The sequence below is a fragment of the Phalacrocorax carbo genome, chromosome 1 (assembly GCF_963921805.1).
Source record: "Phalacrocorax carbo chromosome 1, bPhaCar2.1, whole genome shotgun sequence".
In the NCBI taxonomy this organism is placed as follows: domain Eukaryota; kingdom Metazoa; phylum Chordata; class Aves; order Suliformes; family Phalacrocoracidae; genus Phalacrocorax; species Phalacrocorax carbo.
Window position 1 is genome coordinate 216,300,058 of NC_087513.1, and position 21,649 is coordinate 216,321,706.

General features: G+C 49.7%; 1 protein-coding gene across 8 annotated transcripts in view; it reads right to left on the minus strand.

Moving 5' to 3' along the window:
• FAM168A (family with sequence similarity 168 member A) overlaps positions 1-21,649 on the minus strand; it is a 228,197-nt gene that overhangs the window by 9,253 nt on the left and 197,295 nt on the right. For 7 of the 8 annotated variants that reach the window (XM_064441556.1, XM_064441558.1, XM_064441559.1 and 4 more), the window contains 2 exons: positions 9,734-9,859; positions 2,498-2,640 (listed from right to left, as the gene is read on the minus strand). In XM_064441556.1, coding sequence (XP_064297626.1) covers positions 2,498-2,640; positions 9,734-9,859 — 269 coding nt within the window. The remainder of the gene's footprint in view (positions 1-2,497; positions 2,641-9,733; positions 9,860-21,649) is intronic. The other variant, XM_064441557.1, reaches the window with a different exon arrangement.

Genomic DNA, 21,649 nt, shown 5'->3' on the forward strand with positions numbered 1-21,649 from the left:
TCGCCCTGCTGCCCGCGCTGCTGGGGATGCAGCCCCGGGCACGGGTGGGGGTCTGGGCTGCGAGCGCACGTTGCCGGCTCGTGTCCAGCTTTTCACCCCCAGCACCCCCAAGCCCTTCTCGGCAGGGCTGCCCTCCATCCCCCATCCCCCAGCCTGTGTGGGTACCGGGGTGGCCCCGGCCCAGGGGCAGGACCCTGCACTTGGCCTTGTTGAACCTCATGAGGTTCTCCCAGGCCCCCCTCTCCAGCGTGTCCAGGTCTCTCTGGATGACACCCCGTCCTTCTGGCATAGGAGGTTCCCAAACCCAGCCCCTACTGCAAGCCCAGAGCAGCTCTGCTCTGACAGTCGCTCACTGTTAGCAGTTGGACTCGATGACCTTACGGGTCTTTTTCCAACCTTAACGATTCTATGATTCGAGACCTCAAGCCCTTGGCCCCCCTAGATGTGTTGCAGGAGCACTATTAAGACCATCAGGCATCATGCGTAGCTGCTGGTACAAAGAGCTGCCAAAGGGCTAGTCCTTCCCATGAGCAAGGTCCTGTGCCTGGAGACCTCGACAAGCAAGGATGAAGCTGAACCTGCGGACATGTGGGACGGTCCCCGGGATGGATGAAGGCACAGGACTGGGAGGGGGATCAGCATTATGGGTCGGAGAGTCACCTCGTCAGGGACAAACCGTGCTGCCTCTGTTTGGCAGGATGAAATGGGGCCTCGACCCAAAAGACTTTGGCTGCTGGCATAGAAAATGAACAAGAGATGGAAGAAAAGGAGAAGCCATGACTCCTGGCCGATCCCGAGGTGCTTGCTTGGGTCCGGGAAGCCTGTCATCTTCTTGGGCTTCCAACAGGAGGCAGAGGGGCTCGGAAATCCAGGCTGCTGAGACCCGTGGGGTTTTGAAACAAGCGGGAAAGGACAGGTGGAAATAAAAGAAAGGAGCCAAGAGAATAAGCACCACATCCAAAATAACAAAGGGCCTGAAACGTGAGCGGAGGGGAAGGAGAGAACTGCCGTCCCTGGGACAAGTAGGGACACTGCCAGTACCTGCAAACCAGGGACGGTCGGAAAGATTAGAGGGTTTAAAACAATGAAGGGAGATTTTATCATGTGTTAGTGAAAGCCGTTAGAGACCTCTGAAGGAATGGATTAAGGGGAGAAGGAGGTGCAGGTGAACTATTAAATTACTTCTTTCTTTCAGGAGCTACAAAGGTTGATAGGACAAATTGCAGATGCCGAAAGGCATTTCCTGGGGGAACAAGAAGGCTGTGCTAAGATAAATTAGGCCCCTGCAGAAAAGGTGACTGAGAAATCAGCTGCGAAGAAGGAACATCTCAGGTGGTAAGTGCTGCAAGCACAATGTGCTGAAAGGATCTACCAAAGCACCTCCTTCTTGACGTCGTTCCCTTCTGGGCTATTGAAGCTCTTCTTTGCTGGTCCCTGGGAAGCAGAGATGAGGAAATGGCATCTGCAAGCCCTGCTCCATCTCATTGCTGGTGGGCACAGCTGAGCAGATGCCATCCTCCTGCTGTGGCCAGGATCAGAGAAGAACCAGTGTGCAGGGATGGGTTTGGATCTCAATGGCTTATGCTACATTCACTTAATGGAAGGAGAGGTGGCAGTGGACAAAATCAGCAACAGGAGATGCTCTGGCCTCAGCAAAGCATGGAGAAACCACTCCATGAGGTTGTAGCTGCTGGAGAAGTTGGTTATTTGACATTAAAGAGGAGGGGAAAAGCCAGGGAAGCTGTAGGACCAGATTGCTCTGAGGAGCTCGTGATCTTCAGTGGGAAAGGGCATCAAGGTGATTTTCGGAGGACATCTGCCCTAAATTGCATCCCTGCGGAAGATCTTGGCCCCAGCACATAGCTGGAGGCACTGGCAATGCAGGAACAGAGATGGTACTGGAAACTCATCCAGGTGCTCAGGGAGGAGCTCCTCCATGCAGACACGAATCTGGGTCAGGCCTGAAGTAGCTTGTGCTGGTGAAGGTGACACAAGGGCTTTCCCACGGGAGGTGGCAGGAGGGTGATGCAAGTCAAGTGAGATGCCAATGGCCACCAGCAAGTGGACCTTGTGGTGACCCAGACTCATCTGTGGCCCTGGGGAAGAGCAGCGTTGAGAGCTGGGGAGGGTGGGGAGAGGTGGGTGCAGGGACCATCCTGGGGCCAGCGATCCCTGGAAGTCAGGCGTGTGATTTTGGGGGAAGGGAGCTGATTCCCAACCTGGCCAAGCCACAGGGATGCCACTATGTTGACTGCGCTGCACATCAACCACCACACAAGACCATGTCTCATCCAGAGGATCCAACAGTGGAGACAGGAGAGAGACAGAGAGAGTATCCTGGAGACCCACCAAGCCGTAGCATGAGCCACTCCATCCCACCAGGACATGGGGGCTCAGCCCTGACAGCCAAGGACGAAGCCCTGCAGGACCCTCGGGCTGCATTTGCACACTGTTGAGCGAGGCGGTGAGCTGCCGCGGCAGCTGGCGAGACACCTACCTGGGTGTACAGGTTCTGCTGTGGATAGGCACTTCTGATGGGGTACATAGCGGTTTGGTACGGATTCGGAGACGGCGAGTAGGGAGGAGGTGCGTTGTTACTCTGGGTCGGTGGGACCTTGTAGGGAGTCCCCGCAGTGTACCCTGGCAAAGAGAAGAGTAGTCCAAGTTAGGGGGAGGATTTACAGCTGCAGAGCTGGTCCACCCGGCACATGAGCAAGCTGAGCTGCTCTTCAGGATGGGCACCACTCAGCGTGGAGAAGCCATACCGAGATGCACCAGCAACGACTGCCATCCCATGAAACCCCCCAAGCCGAGACCTCCAAGCCCAGCACCCAGCCCCTGGCTAATGGATCACCCCAGCCAGGGCTGCGTCCTCCACCCGGCCCAGCAGTGGCTCTTCCCACGCTGCCTATACCGGGCCGTAGAGCTGATGGGTATTCCCAATGGTCAAGGCATGACTTGATGAGACGCAACCAGCACTTAAATCACCTAAGACAGCAGCATCCCTACACCTACTTACCCGTCTCTTTACATCTACTTGATGAGAATCACGTTTTTCCTTCTCTCCTCCCCAGGTTTTTGTCCTTTCACCTTTTTTGCTCAGGTAAAACCAGAATTTAATTGCTGGAGGATTTAACTTCATGGCACAGTATTGCTGTCCCCTGCCTACGTCCCCAAGCAATGGGTGGAAAAGCAGCAACACCAATGGTCCAAACCTTAATATTAAGGTGAAAAGGATGGATGCCTTTAAGTATTTCATCAAGGTGGATAGTGCCAAGCAGTTTCCTCTCCTGCAAAGGAGGGCTGTGGCCATCAGCTCACCTTGCAGATGGGAAAGGCAACCCCAAGTGATGCTCGAGCACCTTTATACCTGTCCCACTCCCCGCAGGCTATTTGCATTAGCAACAAAAGCAGCAAATCTGCTTTATTGCCATTAAGAAAAGCCATTTGCTCTGCTTGGTAAACAGGCACAGCAGGCTGCTGGCAAGCCGGGAGGAGCAGCGGGGGCTTAGGAGGGCGGTGATTAGGCAGGAGCGGGCAGCAGGGGAAACGTCCCTTGCAGTATTTGTGATCCTGATACGGCAGATTGAAATTTTTGTCTTTCTTCTGTTCGGATATAAGGAAAAGAAAATTCGGCAGGAATATATAAGGAAAATATAAGGAAATATAAGGAAAAGGAATTCGGCATTCCCCATCTTCCCCGTCATCCCATCAGGCTGTTAAGCTGGAGCATCCGAGTCCCAGATTTACATTTTATCAAAGGTCTTAAGAAACCTGAACTTATCTTGCAGCATTTAGGAGATGCCGAGATATGGGGAACAAACTAAAATGAAGGATCCTTTCCAAAACATGGAAATTTGTCCCAAAAATAAACCTAAGCTAACAGAAGATAACCTAAAGGATAACATGATATCAGTTGACCTGCTGGCCGTGGGTGTCACTTTGGGTTTTTGCTGCTGTTTGCATTAAGTTCTGCGCTGTCCGGTGCTTATAAAATTATATTTTCCTTCCAGGAAGACCCAGCGGTACCAGCTCAAGATCCTCTAATGCAAGTCTGATCATATTTGCCTTTTTTTTTAAAGGCTTTCCCCAGAGTGAGGACATCCTATAAGAATCTCCACTCTTCTGCTTCCTTTCAAGGCACCCTCCTATCTGTTAACTTGTGATGAATATGGGGTTGACCCCCATATCCTCCACTGATTTTCTTCTCCAGAAGGAAAGGGGTGGCTTTAAGCAGGTCCATGATAACACTGCGTAATCCAGTCCTTGTTACCTGGCAGCAAGGTACCTTAAGACTTCATGGCAAAGTACAGCATCTAAAGAAGGTGCGACCTGCCCCGAGGATGGGATGTCCCTGCACCAAGGATACGCGGTACCTGGTTCCCAACCTTTAGAGGCATTTCCAAGGAAGGCTCCATGAAGTTGCCCCTGAAACGTTATATACTTAAGTCCTAAATTGGGGAAGAATCCTCAAGAATGCTTAAAGTTGTGCTTTAAGGGTTTGATTTTTTTTTAGGGTAGACTGAAAGCTGAGCTGCTGCCACGGGACGCTGCGCGCTGCGTCAAGTGTGCCGTGAAGGCTTGAAGGTGTTGGTCACAGCTCGATGAATGATTAAAAAAAATGGAAATGATAAAAAAATCTGCTCGCATGAGCAAGGAAAAGCACGTGGGGTGGGATGGCTGCTGAGAAATGGTAGCCAGCTTTTGCAGGAGGGCTGGGAGAAATCATCCTTAGAGCAAATGGGCCCCGAAGTCTGTGTAGGATGGAGAGAAGACAAGGCTCAGCGCAGCGATAAGACATCTAAACACTCAAATATAATGAACTAATTTACTCCGCCAGTGTTCAGGGCAGGAATTAATGAAGGCCAAGATTTCAAGTCTGCTAATATCCCATATTATCTGCCCAGCACTGAAACAGCGTGAAGGTAACGAGGAGCTTTCTAGGAACTCCCAAACAGCATCTCACCGCCTCCTGATTACTGCAGATTGGAAAAAAATGTGTTAATTAAACAGCGGAATAGCTGTGGTTCCTTTTCTGACTCACATTAGCAGGACAGCAACTATCTTTAAATGAGAGATGGAAGCAGCGAGAGGAAATGCAGGTTCGAAACGGCCGTATTCACTAGAGCAGAGATTCCTCCATCATGAGGTCCTCCAGGAACCCAACATCACCCACAGACCAACCAACCTCTTGTTTTTCAGTCTTACGGATTTCATTTTTTTTCTATTCTGAACCCATTTTTTTCAAACAAAGACCTTGGAGGCTGCCAGTTCTCAGCATCACGCTTCATTTCTGATGGGCATCTGGAGACGTGGACCAGCTCAAGGCTGCGTGGTTTCCCTGCCTTGAATGCTAACACTTGCTGCTGTTTCCCGATTGCACAGACAATTTAGCTACGATATTAAAAAGGTATTAAACATAATAGTCCAGGCAGATGTAATCTTCCATGTTTATAAACTGAGAAAAAATAGAACAATTTGTGGGTAAAAATAAAGCCTAATCAAGTCTTAATGACACAAGACGATGGATGATTCTCTTGGAAAAGCATGTCTGACAGCTAATTTTAAAGCCTAATTGTGACTATCTAACACCTTATTAGGATTAGGAGGTTGGCACGGTCCAAGCTATTGCCGCATCGCGGTTCAGCAGCAGGCTGGGATTTTAAAAGCAATAGCGAGCTTTTAAGCTCCAGCTTCTATTAAATTGCTGATTAAATCCCTCGTGCCACTCTAGAAATCTCAACCTTATTGATCCTGCAACACAAAAGTGCTCTGAATTGCACAGATAAATTTTTCTATATTATCTCCAAGGTTGGCAAGGGGGGAAAAAAAGGGTTTGTGCTGAATTTTGTATCACCAACTCCTCTTGTTTCCCCATGAAGGGTTCACCATAAGCGTAATTCCTTAGATGGATAAGGAATGGGTTGGATGGCCATGGCCAGAGTTACAAGGAATGCCTTGATGTCCAAGTAGAAACCAGCAATGAGTGGCATCCCTCAGGGGTCTGTACTGGGACCAATACGATTTAATATCTTCGTCAGTGACACAGACAGTGGGATCGAGCGAACCCTCAGCAGGTTTGCAGATGACACCCAGCTGAGTAGGGCAGCTGATACACTAGAGGGAAAGGATGGCATCAAGAGAGACCTGGACAGTCTTAAGGAGTAGGCCCAGGTGAACCTCATGAGGTCCAACAAGGCCAAGTGCAGGGTCCTGCCCCTGGGCTGGGGCCACCCCGGTACCCACACAGGCTGGGGGATGGGGGATGGAGGGCAGCCCTGCCGAGAAGGGCTTGGGGGTGCTGGGGGTGAAAAGCTGGACACGAGCCGGCAACGTGCGCTCGCAGCCCAGACCCCCACCCGTGCCCGGGGCTGCATCCCCAGCAGCGCGGGCAGCCGGGCGAGGGAGGGGGTGCTGCCCCCCTGCCCCGCTCTGTGAGACCCCCCTCCAGCGCCGCCTCCAGCTCGGGGCTCCTCAGCGCGGGACAGACACGGGGCTGTTGGAGCGGGGCCAGAGGGGGCACAGAAATGCTCCGAGGGCTGGAGCCCCTCTGCTGCGAGGCCGGGCTGGGAGAGCTGGGGTTGTTCAGCCTGGGGAAGGTGATGGGCAATGGTTTTAAACTGAAAGAAGGTAGGTTTAGATTGGGCATTAGGAAGAAATTTTTATGATGATGGTAGTGAGACACCAGCAGAGGTTGCCCAGAGACGTGTGGATGCTCCATCATGGGAATTGTTCAAGGTGAGGCTGGACGGGGCTCTGAGTGACCTGATTGAGTGGAAGATGTCCCTCCCCATGGCAGGGAGGTTGGACTGGATGATCTTTGCAGGACCTTTCCAACCCAAACCATTCTGTGATTCCAGAAGTCTGTGATTCTATAAAAATGGACTTGCATTTTTTTCAGTAAATCCAAGCTGTGTCTCGGGAGGCTGCACTCAGTGCGCTCCCACCCCTGGGAGCAGAAGGCAGATCCCTGAGAATGACGCCGGGCAGAGCTTGGGGCTCACACCGTGGTGGATTGCAGGCAGGAGTGAGCAGCCGCAAGCACCTCCGGGAGGTCCTACGTTGTTCCATGGCCAAGCTGAGTGTGACTTGTTCCCAGCGCCTGGTCCTGCCCCTGCCACTGCCCTCCAGCCTGGCTCATCCTCTTCCAGCCTTTTTCCTGGCTTTATTATCCAGATATCTTCCCTGTACCCGTCGGGGGCTGGAGGAACAGTTTTGGCCTGATGAGCATGGGGACATCACAGGGGAAGATGCCATGGTGTGGACACCAGCAGGGGCAGCTGCCTGGCAGGCTTGCATTGCCTCTGCCGAAGTCCTCCCCAGCACATCATCATTGCCACCACTATCCTCACCAGCCAGCCAGGAGCAAACGGGAGGCTCTGGGCAGAAATCACCACAAAATCTATAACCTTGCTCACTACCATGCACAAACCTTTGTGTATAGGACCCCGCTGATCTCAACCGGAGCATCTAAGCAATAAAACAAAATACCTCAGGCAAAACCAAGCTTTGAAAACCCATTATTAAAGGACAAAAAGCCAAAAGGGTAGGTAAGGCCGGGATGAAGGCACCTGGGCAGCCCGTACCCAGCCTTTAAGCTCATGCATGTCCTGGCACCATCCTTCACTGCAGGTTCACAGCCCAGCTGAGCCCTCAGCACCCTTTCCGTCTTAGCGGTGCAGATGTGGGGAGGTACTGAGCACCTATCACACATTTATTCGTATTTATCCCTGTTCGGTGTGTGGCTCCAGTCTGTACTGGTAGGCACCCTTCACCCTGGGAACAGAAGCACTTATCCCTCAGGCTTCATCTTGGCTCTCCTCCATCCAGCTCTGACACCTTGCCGGCGCTTGTGAGTAAGCTCTCACCCTCTCCCGCCACGGGGTGCCGGGGAAGGCTGCTCTCCCAAGAACAAAACCTGGGCTAGGTGAGATGGAGCCAAAGGACAGAACCAGTTTAGGATGCCCAACCTGAAATGCTTCTGATTTTTCAGAGCCTGTGCTTGAGGTGGCATCTCCCAGCAGAGCTCTGGAGAAGCCAACCGCAGTTATAAGCCTGAAGCATCGCTGCAAATCAAACCTCAAGGCTTTATTAAATTTACTTTCCAAATTAAATGTGCCCAAACCAGTTCTCTGGAAGTGAGGCCAACCTGCATGGGTCTGGCTGGTGACCGTACTGTTAAACTATCACCCACACTGGGTGGCCACAGCCAAATTTTGTCCCCAGACCCCTTCCTACCCTAGTATCTGCTCTGATTTCGAGGAAGGAATCTCACCCGCAGCAGCCTGGAGGTGCAACAGGGAGGAGAAATCCCATCCAGGCACGGGTTGAACTCCAAGGGAATTTTGCCAAATAATATCTAGGCTTCTACTAATTATGTGCTGAGATTTTTCAAGCACTTACAACTCAGTCAAATCTGGTCTGGCATGAAATTAGGTGTGAGGCACACAGCCCCTACCCCAAAGCATGGTAGGGACATCCCTTTCCAAAGATAAAGTCTTCCAAAGGCTTTTAATAGGTTTATTTTTAATAATTCTTTTTGTCAAAAAAAAAAAAGAAAGAGTATTTCTTCCTCTCATGTCATTCTGCAAATGATTTAATTTAGCACCAAAAGGGAGCCTGCAGCAGACAGAGGGTGAGGAATGCTTCAACCCACGTGTGTGCATGGGCACAGCAGTCCCAGCCTTGCAAACACGGCCCATGGAGGGTCACTTTAAGCTACCTTGTATTTTCGTCTCTAAATACGACTGGGAGTTTCTCCAGGTCCCAGGGGTGTTTGGAAGCACCGGCGGTTGATCTTGCATCTTGAACCCAGGCGCAGGGCCACCTCACGCCTGCAGCACGCCCCACGCTAGCCGTGCACCAGCTTTAGCAGGTAATGCGAGGGCAGGAGCAGTCAGGAAGGGGCCAGAGGACAGCCCACATACCAGGGGAAGCCCCGGGGGCCTTATCAGGGAGCTTATCACCCCTCCTGGAGGTACTATTTGGCCTCATAAGAGGTGAGATTACAAGGCTCTGCCTGGAAAAGCCTGTTTGACTGTGAGCCCTAAGCAGCAGCTCCTCCCGCTGCCTCTGCTCAGCCAGGTTGAGTTAAAAGGTGGGAATTTCGCCCAGGTTCCTTGAAAATCACGCTTTATTTTGGAATTCTTTCTTTCACTTTTAAGGGACTAGAAATTTATCTCCCTTTGGTTTTTCTATGCATGCTCAACTACAGAGCATGCCCACTGCAGATAAACACGTGCAAACAACCTCACGCTGCTCACGGGGACAAAACACTCAGCTAAAAGAAAGGCCTTCACCCTTCCCCACTTGACTCTTCCTCCTCCAAAGGAGCACCAGGAGGGTCAGCGCTCTCCTTTTCATGCTCATTCATGGTTTTAACAAATGCGAACAGAAAGGAGCAGGGATGCTACCTTGTTTTCCAAAGAAAATAACCCAAGAGCTCTGCAAAATTTCATCCCAGAAGGGACTGCAGCAGCAGCGCAATGCTCCCACCGGGCAGCTCCAGTGGCAGAAGGTGGTGGATCTGCTACGTGGTGCCAGCGAGCACGCCCAGGACCTGCAGCACCTGTGTCCAAGGGAAGGACACACGGACACACGCGCACCTGCACAAACACGAATGACCAGCAAATGGGCTGATCCCAAATAACCCCATCCCCGAATAACCCACAGGAGAGGAGGCAAATGGGCACAAAACAACCAAGTAAAACCCCAGAAGAAAAGGTTTATTTACTGAATGCTGCAGAAGAAGCCTGATAAGTTCTGTTCTCGGTCCCGGTGTCCACCGGGAGGTGGAAGGTGCCCTCCGTGGCACAGGAGGAGGAGGTCTGTGGCCAGGCTTGCTTCATCAGAAGTGTAGCTTGAGTGGAGACAGAGAAGAGGTGTCACACAGAGCAACGAAGAGAAAATTTCCCATATTTATGTCACATTTGAACCGCTTTGCTGCTCTCTTCCTTTCCTCCCCCCACCTTTTAAGGACAACTCTGTAGGAATGTCACACCGTGGCTTCTCTCGCCCCACCTGCTCCCCACGAAGGGATGGTTTGCACAGTGCGTTGCAACAAACCTGTTACCTACCCAAAATGACTGGTTTCCTGAGCTAAGCGACCTGCATGAAGATCTACACCTGGGGGACATGGCCAGCAGAGCCACCACCCCTCCCCAGATACCACTGGTCACCTCCGTGCACTGGGACCAGTAATGGCTGTCTTTGGCCTTGTGTTTCCCAGCCAGAGAACAGGCTGAGCCTGGTGTGCAAGGCTTTTTATTCACAGTAAAACCCTTTGAGATGGTTGCATGGCCAAGCACCACCAGCGGACAAGGTACTGGTCACTGTGACCATTCCATCACAGCGTTGGGTGGTCCTTAGGAACTCTGGAAAGGACAGTCAGCTGAAGCAGTGGCTTTGGGCCGGTCGCCCTGTGTCCCATTTTGCAGAACAGTCTTTATGAAGCCAAGTAAGATAATCAAGAGGAATCTCAAATGCCAGATCTTGTGGGATTTGAGAAGGGACCAACAGAATTCAGTCATTTTGGGGGTCTTAAATTTTCTGAAGCAGGGAAAGGTCGTATACAGACTGCCATAATGCACCTCTGCATGATGAACCAGCACTGGCTGTACCTTTACCCTATACCCAAGCACATTGCCAATGCTTATCTAAGCACTGCCATTACACCAGAGGCTTCCTAGAGCACATCTACAGAGAAGACAGATCACTAACACAAGCCTACAGCCAGGCCCCTTCCCAAAGTTGGTGCCTCCAGGAAAGGCTTAATAGGTCTTTTTCTATTTTTCTTCTTTTTTTTCACCTCCCTGAAACTATGGATCTGTCCTAACTGTTTGTTCCAGACTAACCCCAAACGGTGGCCCCCACCAACCTTGGTTTAAGTCCCAAAGGAGTGCATACATCTTTTGAAATCCTGAGCCAGTTATTGCAGCTCGCTGCTCACCAGCTCAACAAGCTGCTCTAGCTGTCGTTATAAAAGATATAAGCTCCAGGTTTTCCATGTGCCGCAGTACATATTTCGCACACCCAGCTACTAAGGAAAGAAAACTACATGAGGGTTGATCGATCCTCAGCAAGCCGCTTAGTGATTAGACCTCGCTGTGAAGTTGTGGAGGGTAAAGGAGGTGAAATGATGCAGCTGCTGGAATCAAAGAAAATCACCAACTTATGGCTTATTTAAAGGTATTTTTTGTGAATGTAGAAGGTGGACTGTTGACACGTTTTCTCTACATCAAATTACCGAATCCCCCAAGATCTCTAGAAGGTTGGAGGTCAGGGCATGTCCCTGTTGTGCTCTTCTCTCCTCACGGGTGGCATTAGGGACAGGTTGGATTTCCCCAGAGATGCAGTAAAGGGATTTTGGGACAGATCTGACAACTCAAGAGAGTTCTAGAGAAAAAAAAAAGGACCTTTGGGCAAGAGGGGAACAACAGAGGTATGATTTTGTAGACAGGGAACTGTTTCTGACAGCAGAAGCAGCCAAGCTTGGAAAAAGCCATCTGGGGCTTAGCCTTCTGGGAGAGACACCAGCACCCACAGGAGGAGGTGGTGGGTTCCCTATCCCCCTGTTGGCCCAAAGGGAGTCACAGATGAAGACATTTTAAAGCTGCACTTCATAACTCCTTCTCCCAGGCACGCTCCTACCCCCGAGGGGCTCGGCGCTAAGCCCCACAGAAGGGACTTCATGACTTGGTCAGGGCTTGTAAACCTTTCTGCAGCCCAAAGGCAAGAGCAATGATGCTTCAAAACCCTCCAACACCTCCGTGTCTGCTCGGACTCTTAATTAACCATCTCTGAAGATGCAACTGTAAATCTGGAGTGCCACAGGGCTGGAAGTTGGGGGGCTGAGGGATTGAGGAGGCCAAGAAGGAATCGGCGCTGGTGCCACGGCCCACATTGGACACGACTGCCCAGACAGAGCAGAGAAGCACTGCTGTGGGTCTGTTGGGACACCAAAACCTCATGAGACCACCCTCCTAGTGTGGGACAGAAATACAGGAGCGCGGAGGACACCAGCAGCGGTGCTTTACTAGACGGCACAGCAATCATCAGCTGCGTGGAGGTGTTTACGGGTGTAAGATCTGGCTGGCTGGTGCTCTGCTACTGGAGACGTGGAAACGTGCTCCTCCCTCCTCACCTTCTTCAAGAGAAAACCAGGAGGTTTGCGGGAAGTGAGAGATTCAGAGTGCAATTTCTCCTCCACTCGAGCACTGATCACGTTCTGCTCCAAGCCTGCGCCCCCTCCCCAGGGTTTGCGAGTTATTAAGGTTTTCCCAACTGCCTTGCTTTATTTTCCATGGTACACTGCACTCCAGAACATCACACTGGCGAGCTAACTCCCAGCGCCAAGACAGAAACACTCTTTCACTTACGCTTTATCCAAAATCAAATTCATTTTTGCCTCTGGATTTCATAAAGGTTTTAGTCTCCAAGACTGATGAGACAATTTATTGTGATGTTATATGAATCCTTCCTCTGCGGTTTCTCCTCTCCACACTAGACCTACCAAAAAAGCAAGGTAATTTGGGTGCGAGCCGGCTGTGAGCTTGCCATAGCTGTGCATGTTCTGTACATTAAATTAAAGATCCTCACAGAATCCATCACTTAAAACTACACAAAAGGTGAACCAAGGAGGCTTCTAGGAACATTAATATCTCCCGGTCCTTTGCAGAGCTACAAATCACAGAGGTTACAATCCAGCCATGACTATCCAATATCATTTAAGGTCTATCTCCTACTAGTGACTTTGGGATTTGGTTTAGCCTTTCACCTATGTTGTTCACTATAAAATAAAGAGCTTTTACTTGTTATCTGTTGTATCCCTGGCAAATCTAGTGGTGGGAGCTGGGCAAGCAATGTAAACTGAGCATGGGTCTCTGCAGCGCTGGGACCGGCCTGTCTCCCTGTGAGGACCTCTAGCCAACGTGGTGATGTTCAGGACATATTTTAAGTGAAAAAGAGGAAAATATAAACCAGATGTGCCTAAAGAAAATTCCGTGAATTAAGAGGAGTACAGAATCGCAACGAAAGGATCAAGCAGATGATACTGTGTATATGTCTCTTGCTTCCCTCTGCCCACATTATTTGTGATGGATGCGACCTTGAGCCTCCTACAAAGTTTGCAATAAGCTTAATTCCCCAGGCAGTCCCATTACTGTGTGCCTGAGTGCCTCAAAACAGTGGGAGCGTTTGTTCTTAGAAAGCCTTCTAAGGCCCTATGGGATACTCACCACGCCAGACCCCAAGATACCCACCTTAGGGGACCCAGCGATATCCCTAAATAGTCACCGGGCGCCTATAGAGGATGTGTCAGAACACTTATGTGGGGAAAGACGATGCCTGCACTTTCCCACTGCAGAGCAACTTTTCCTCCAGGGAGGACCCAGAAGCAGGAACGGGAGATCGGAGCCTCCGTCCTGTCCCACAACATCCCCACAGAGACCCCTAATTTCCGAGGCTGATTTTAGAAATATCTGTTCTGCTCTGTAAGGGCACTGAAGTAATGGATGCAAAGCATTATTCTCCCCTGCATTATTAATAAACACAGTTAAAGCATAAGCCAGCCTCCATGCGAAAAGTGTGTGCCCTACTTTCAGGGAAATAAAAAGGCATGTTTTAATGAAGGAAGCTAAAACAAAACAACCATCTCAGGAAGACAGAATGCCTGGGAGGGAACATGCACCAGGCTTAATGAAGACATACATTATTTTCTTTTTTAAATTGGCAAGCCTGTGTCTCTGCAGTAGAGTGATTTTAGGCACTCATTTTTACATACTCAAAAAGATTTTTTTTTTAATAACACTGTCCTAAATAACCAGGCTTATTGCAAGCATCCGAGTTCGCAATGCCGGTGTTGTGCAGTGATCTTGTAGCCTGCCTTCTGTCCCTCCCTCTAACAAATATGGAAAAACACAACAGGAAAACCACAAAAGGCAGGAACTTGTGTTGTTTCAACGAACCGGGATGGAAATAAAACTCATTCCCTTGCTTGACGTGGGGCTCCGTTGGCTAAGGTCTGCAAGCAATGCAGTGGCTGGCTGCTATCTATGCCTCAGGAAGGGTTGGTTTGAAATAAACTGGTGAAGAATTTATCATCCTTTTGGTGCTCAAACAGTAGCAAATATTCACCAGACCCCTGACACTGAGAGAGGGAGGAATCAAGACTGGTTCCAGCTACCATTTTCCTTCCCTCACTACTGCTGGACTTGCATGGACCAAGGGGACTCTAGATTTCTCCAATCTCCTCTCCGTGCCTCCTTACGCTTCTCTGATTGAGGCAATTACAAAGTTTGGGGCACTAAAGCGTTGAATTTTCCATGTGGATCCCAGGGTCTTGGGAACCACGAGGTCAACAGAAGAGCACGAGCACCGCTGACTTCCAGCGTGGCATCAGGGACTGTAGCGTGAGTGTTTGGAGGACATCAAGGATGAAAGCGGACGGCACTTAAGCAGCAGGTATTTGAAAACTAGACTTTGAAAATTAACCTGGGGTGAATCACACCAAGGGCAGGAGCAGAGGGCAGCCTTCATCTTCACTCGGCGGTTGGTCTCTTGCTAAGATTTTGCATGGAAGCCGAGCAAAACTCATGAAGTTTGGGGCAAGAGATACCTAACCAGAGAGAGCTCATCTGAGGAACACCTTTAGGGTGGACCAGAGAGGAAGATCAAGCTTGTACAGAACAGTTTTCTTCAAGACTGAGAGCTTGCTTTCAACTACATCCCACAAATTCTGAAGTCACAAGCAAAGGATGCTCTTCCCACCCTTTTCAACCTCTATTCCAAGTAGTATTAAGGGACACATTCGCCTGGTTAACCTACATGTGGAGAATCAGATGCCCAAGCAGATGAAACTTTGGTTTGTGATTGCTTTTTTTAGTGATCCTGAAGGATTTCTGCCAGCGGGTACCACCCCCCTCCCAGCCAGGGAGGTTTGAAACAGAAGAACCTTGTCAGTGGATGGGATGATTCTGAGAGCAGCAATTCCACTGGGAACAGAGAGCATCTCTCTCTGTAGCGAGGCAGCTAAAGGCTCAACATCTAAAATGCCTTAAAAATACAGTTAGAATTAGTCTGCTGTTTCGGAATCAAAGATTTTAAAAATAAAGCTGATCCCCTCTGGTTCCCGGTGTGTTTGATGGATGGCATGAACCCCAGCAGCATGTTCTTCTCCACGGCGGGGTTATTTCCAGCCTCCTGTATGACAGCAGCTGATTCAATTTGAGTAAAGGCTCTCCGTACCGATACAGATGACTGGTTTTAACTCAGCCACTGAACCACAGTATTACTTTAACTCAATTCCATTTAACACAGTTGAGGACACTGCCCGCTCTGTTGCATGTACCCACTGCTGGAATATTTTATGGAGCTTATCTTGCATTAGTTGCCTCTCGAAAATTCTTGATTTTTCTCCTTAAAGTCTGTTTTCCACAGAGAGGTGACCGCTGACAGCGGGTGCAATGCTGGGAGGTCTCGGTGGTAGAGCCAGCGCCTGATTTCCGGAGTTGTTAATGTGGCAACTTGCCTGTGGCAGAATCGGGATCTTAAAAAACATATTTCAATAAAAACTGGGAGGGAGTTGCAAGTAGCTTGAGAAGCCTCTAAGTTTAAGAAAGGTCCGACCTCGGATTGCCTCTGTAGCCTTTGCTCTGCCTTTAAAGATAATGCTGATAGATGCTGTCCTCACCCACTACATCACACAGGCTTTTCTTTCTCCACTAACTGGCACTTGTGCATCGCCGGCTCCTGAGCCGCTGGTCTGAGCATAGCAGAGTCCAGGAAAGCATCTTTCCTCCCGGCCGCACACAAACAAGCTGAGGGCTCTGAACCATGCCTCCCACGAGATAAATCTCCAAATAACGGGGGGAAAAACCTGCCGCGATATTAAATTGCATTGATTTCAAGAGCTGCGTGATGGTTTATGAGGAGGATGGAGGTTCCTGCACAAGAGGAGTTGGGTTGAGGAGCACCAGTTTTAATCTTCACCATTTCCTCGCTGATTCAGTGCTTAGCTATGCTGTGTTACGCATTGGAAGGTTTTTGTTCTCAATGCAAAATGACCTGTCAGCTTTCTGGACAATAGGAAATTATTAAAAGCGTTTTTAAGAATCATAAACAGAGAAATGAAATTTAAATGTCAAGACAGCTGTGAACGCTTTCTTGCTTGAGCCTTAAGCTGCGTAACAAAAAGATCCGGCAAGTGGGGACAAAAATGATCAAAACAATTTTTTTTTAGAGAAAGCAAGTCGGTAAAGATTAGGATTGTACTTCAGAAGGGAGCGTCGGGGGAGTGAACAAAAGGCTGGCTGGCACAAAGAAGATTGACCAAGGCTTTCGTTTCCCCTTTCACATCATGCAAATCTAAAGCAACAGAAGATTATTTGCATTGCTTTAAAAAAAAAATCAGTAACTCGAGCCTTAATTAATCTGCAGAACTGCTTGCTGCAAAGTATTGTAGCGATAAAATATAGCAAGAATCAAAGCACCGGGGAGGTTAAGCATCTTTAATGAAAGAGAGGACACCCACAGCCGCCAGGACAAAGGTAGGGAAAAATCAAAGTCTTTGTGGATTTGCGCTATAAAAGCCGCTGACTAACAAGGTTTGGGGCAGATCATTCCATCCCAAACATCACGAGGAAACTTCTGAAGGCCGATCTGGCTGTCTTCAGGGAGGAGATGCTAACCAGGGCAGGTGGACAACCCGGCCCTTGCTGAGTGTGGGGCTCCCTTCTGCTGGGTGGAGGACACAGGCTGTAGATGCTGCTGCAGGAACGATGGGGCTCCAGAAGCGGTACCCAAGGGGTCACTGCCGGCCTGCGCAACCCCCGATTTCCAGGGTTATCCTTGTGTTTCCTCGTTCTCTCCTAGTCTTCTTGACTGTTTCTTCACCATCTGGGTTGGGGCATCCGCTTCTTTCTTGTCTTTGTTGTGGGTGCAAGCAACTTCTTTGCTCAAGAGAAGGAGGCCCACACCAGGACCGACACTTTTACACGCCAGGTGGGTCCCATTTCTCAATCTATTCCTGCTATTTAACCTATGCCAAGAAAGCAATCCGTAAACCATCATCCTAGAGGTCTCCTTCTCTGAGGGTATCTTGACCATGTATCAGAGTTACTTGAGAGAGCATCTACTCTTGGGTTCCAGTTCCTCATGAACACGAAGGACATCCCAGGCAGGATTCATCTGAAGGTCTCCTGGTAGGACAGACAGACACCCATGGGGAGTCTGTCCCTAAGGATGGGCTAAAAATCTCTCTTGGGAGGTATCTCTCTCCACTGAACACAGAGGGGCCTCGGCTGGAAAGGTTAGAGACCTAAGGTCTATACAGCTAAAGGAAACCTAATCTTCCCTAAATGTGTGCTGCAGCTGCTTAAAATACTTGAAAATCCCCTGATCTTTTTTTCTTTCTTTCTTTCTTTCTAATTTGGAAAATTAAACTGAACTGAAATCAAATCTTTCCAGGGGAACGTGTAGATTTCATCAAGATTTTGCACAGAAAAGTATTTTGTTTGAATAGCAACAGAGCATTTCTGGGGGTTGTTTCAACTTGTTTGCTAATAGGAACTCCAGCCTCCCAAGGATGGTGTCCGAGATGTACAAGAAGCAACATAGACCCCCCAAAAAATTCCTCATCCTGCAGCGATTTGGTGTCCCCTCTCACTTGGGTGTCCCCTTGGCCATCTCCCCGCTCAGCAGTGGAGCTCCTGCCTGCGCGAGGCACAGGCAGTGCCTGGGGACAAGAGGCATTTTATAATGTCCAGGCCAATATGCAGGAATGCTGCTGTATTTACATCCCTGGCTGAGCAGGGAGGACGTCGCCAGCCTCTGGCAGGACAAGCCACTAATAAATTTGTGGGGCTTTTTTATGCCGTGGAACTCTTCTCATTTTACTCTTTCAGTGCTATATCCTCCAGGGAAATTTGAGGGTGGCCACACACATCTAGGGGAACAAAACTTGTTTCATCTTACACATTAAGATTTTTTTGTGGGGGAAAAAAATGCAGCTAAAGACCCTACCAGAAACACACAAAACCAAACGAAACACAACAGAGCCCTTACAGAGTCATCCGCAGTAAACGGCTTTATTTAATAACCTTGCAAAATACCAGTGAATTAAAACTGTGATGTGGAGAAGACAGCATCAAAAGGTTTTGGCAATGAAACCCTCATTCCTGCTTCATCAGCCTTGGAAAGCTCCGGAGCCTGGGGATCCACTGATTTTACGACAACCCGGAGACTGAAAACTTGGCAGTTCAGAGGAGAAAGGGTTTAGCAAGACTGCCACAAAGTCCGGCTTTGTGTTCGTTACGCAATCATCTATTTCACTCTGGTGACGACTGAACACTTAGCTGAAAAGACAGCTTTATTCAGAAGGTTTAAAATCCCGCAGCTTTTTTGAGGCGAAGCCTTCAGAATAAACATCTCGGCCAACTGAAAAGCCATGAAGCCAAAACGAAGGGCGAGATATTATTTTTCATCTCCAATGTGTGCTTGGAAATAGGTGAGAAAGGGATTTTTTTCAGGCCTTTTTCACAAAAACCATGAAAAAAGGCACAGGCCTGATTTCAGAAATGCTTTTCCAATCACAGTTCAGACACTGTCAATTCTTGCATTTGACCTGTGTGACGATATCCCTTAAAGAAAACGCTCTGATAACACACTACAGCCTGAATAACCCACAGCTAATAAATAATGTTCTGATCATAGAACAGTTTGGGTTGGAAGGGACCTGGCCAATGGCACGTTGAACACGAGCCACCAGCGTGCCCTGGCAGCCCAGAGGGCCAGCCGTGCGCTGGGGGGCACCGAGCCCTGCATCGCAGCCGGGCGAGGGGGGGGATTGTCCCGCTCTGCCCCGCGCTGGGGCGGCCTCACCCCGAGTGCTGTGGGCAGCGTTGGGCGCCGCAGGACATGGAGGGTATAAAGCTACTGGAGAGTGTCCCGAGGAGGCCACAGAGCTGGGGGAGGGTTTAGAGGGGAAACCGTACGAGGAGCGGCTGGAGTCCCTGGGTTTGTTCAGCTGGAGCAGAGGAGGCTGAGGGCAGCCTCATGGCGCTCTGCAGCTCCCTCCCGAGGGCAGGAGGAGGGGCAGGGCTGGTCTCTGCTCTCTGGTGACCAACGCCAGGCCCCGAGGGAATGGCAGGGAGATGTGCCAGGGGAGGGTTAGGCTGGGCATTAGGAGAAGGTCCTTCCCCCAGAGGGTGGTGGAGCCCTGGCACAGGCTCCCCAGGGAGGCATCACGGCACCAGCCTGGCGATATTCCAGAAGCCCTTGGCCAAGGCCCTCAGAGACACGGTGTGAATTTGGGGTGTCCTGTGCAGGGACAGGAGCTGGGCTCGATGGTCCTTGTGGGTCCCTCCCAGCTCAGGGCATTCCATGATTCTGTGATCTAGTCCAAACCCCCTGCAGTGAGCAGGGACATCCTGCACTAGATCAGGTTGCTCAAAGCTCCATCCAGCCTGATCTTGAACACGTCCAATGATTGGGCATCCACAACCTCTCTGAGCAACAAGATCTCAAGATTGCTATTAAATAGAAGATTTCCTTTTCTTATACTACCTTTCACTTAATTGACTCCGGATAAGAGTTATATTTTGAAACTGCTACTTAGCCCTTGGGTTTCTACCACCCTTTGTCATGCCAAGAGGCCCCCATCCACCAGGATATTTGGCTGAAAGCAGAGAATTTAACCGCGTTTTAAAACCTCAAGGTCGCTTGGTCCTTCCAAAGGACTGGTTTTGGTGAAGTACTTAAATGTAGGTTTGACTTCAGTTAAATTATTTCCTGAGTGGGGACCTAAGAGAAGTCTTCAACGCTAAAAAGACTTCTATAAAAGTTTCCAAATCTTGGCTCTGAAGCATAAAAAAGCAAATGATTGATTTAGCAGAGCAACTCAAATACTCCTCATTAAGCCCAGAACCTCATTAGTCTGTGCTGTGGTGAAGGCAACTCCTTGTGGACAGGTGGGAATTACTCCATGACTCCTGCTTCAGAGTAACTTCTCTGACTTAAAAACAGTGGAAGGTCCACTTCTTCTGGGATAATAAGTGTCCTTGTTGGAAGTTATTTGACAGCAGCTCCCATGATTAATTTACATTCTCTCCTATTCTACGTGAATCTTCTACCACCGGCAGCCCTTGGCTACAAGCAAATCTCCCGCCTCCCCACCTCATATAGATGAGGTGTTCAACATCAAAGTGATGGACAGGGGGTGACTGGGTTTGTATTTATGCCACCAACACGCTTTGATGGCTTTCTCCTGTCCAGCTCTTTATGGCCAGGCAAGAAGGTCCTGGATATGCGTGTGTCCTCCTCCATTCAGGCCTTTCTCTGCATCCACGGAGCCCCATAACCAAAGCCATGGGCTGGGTACATGTTTGGCCAAGAAACAACAGTGGAAAACAGGCAGAACGGAGGCACGGAGATGGTGCTCAACAGCAGGGAAGGGAAGGAGCTTGGCAATCTAGTCGTGGGGTTTTGTCAGAAAAAATCACGGCTAAGGGAGGAATTCAAACAAGAAATGGCTTTGTGGGTGATAAGGGGAAGCCTCCTTCCACTGAGAGAAGCAGAAGGAACAAAGCAGATGCGTGTTTGGAAAGGTAAGAGGTGAAGAGGACAGACATCACTGGCTGAGCTGAAAGAGCAGTAAGGCTCTGGACACCAAGACTGAATGGAGTGGGCGTCGTTCCTGTAAATAAAGACAAGCAGCCTGTGCTAGATATGAGCAAGAGGGAGGCAAAGAGGGGGATGACACAGTTAAAGCAGTGGACTGGGAAATATATTTTTACCAGCTCTCCAGAAGGATGGAGGAGGATTTGTCAAGGTTGGAGACGGCAGAGAGAGCAGGGCTGCAGGGTAGGGGCTGAGCTACGGAGGATGAATGTGTTACCCATCAGCCTGGCTGGTAGGATGGTTCGGAGGAACTACAGAGGAAGACACAAAAGAGCATGGGGCTGGTGTGAAAAATGAAGACCTCCCTGAAAAATTTTGTCCTTGTACCTCCAAGTAACTTTCCCAGAGATAGACGGGGAGTAGTAGAGAAGGGAATAAAGGACAAAGCCTGGCCGAGCTTTCACGGAAAGCTGGAAGAGGCAGATGACAAATATGTCCCAATGGACAAGCTGCAACAGAGGTAGAAAACAACTGGCCAAACTGGGAAAGCCAAGGGAAAACAAGATTTTATGGAGAAGAGTGCAGCTGGTGCTGTCAAAGATAACCAGCACACCAAGGCTAAGGCAGAAGAGCTCCAGAGTTTGGCCACGAAGAGCTTGCTGCATCTTTGGGAGAGCCATTTCAGGGCAGTGCGAAGGGCAGGAGCTCGACGGAAGACACTAGGACAGACCCAGAGTCCATCAGTGCCACAGGAAAGCAGAGGACAGTAAACACACGGCATGGGAGACCCAGACACTAAACAGGACGTGGTTGCTCACACTTCTGCATCTATGAGATGGAAGGAGGAGGACAGGCAGAGGGAAGAGGAAGGTGAGAAGGACAGGCAGGGGGAAGAGGAAGGTGAGGACAGGCAGAGGGAAGAGGAAGGCAATCTCAGGAAATAGCATGTGGTATTCAGAAAATATTAAAAGCCATCAATGCACAGGTATCAAAGCAGTGAGGAGTGTAAAAATCCTGGGATTAGTACTAAGATATA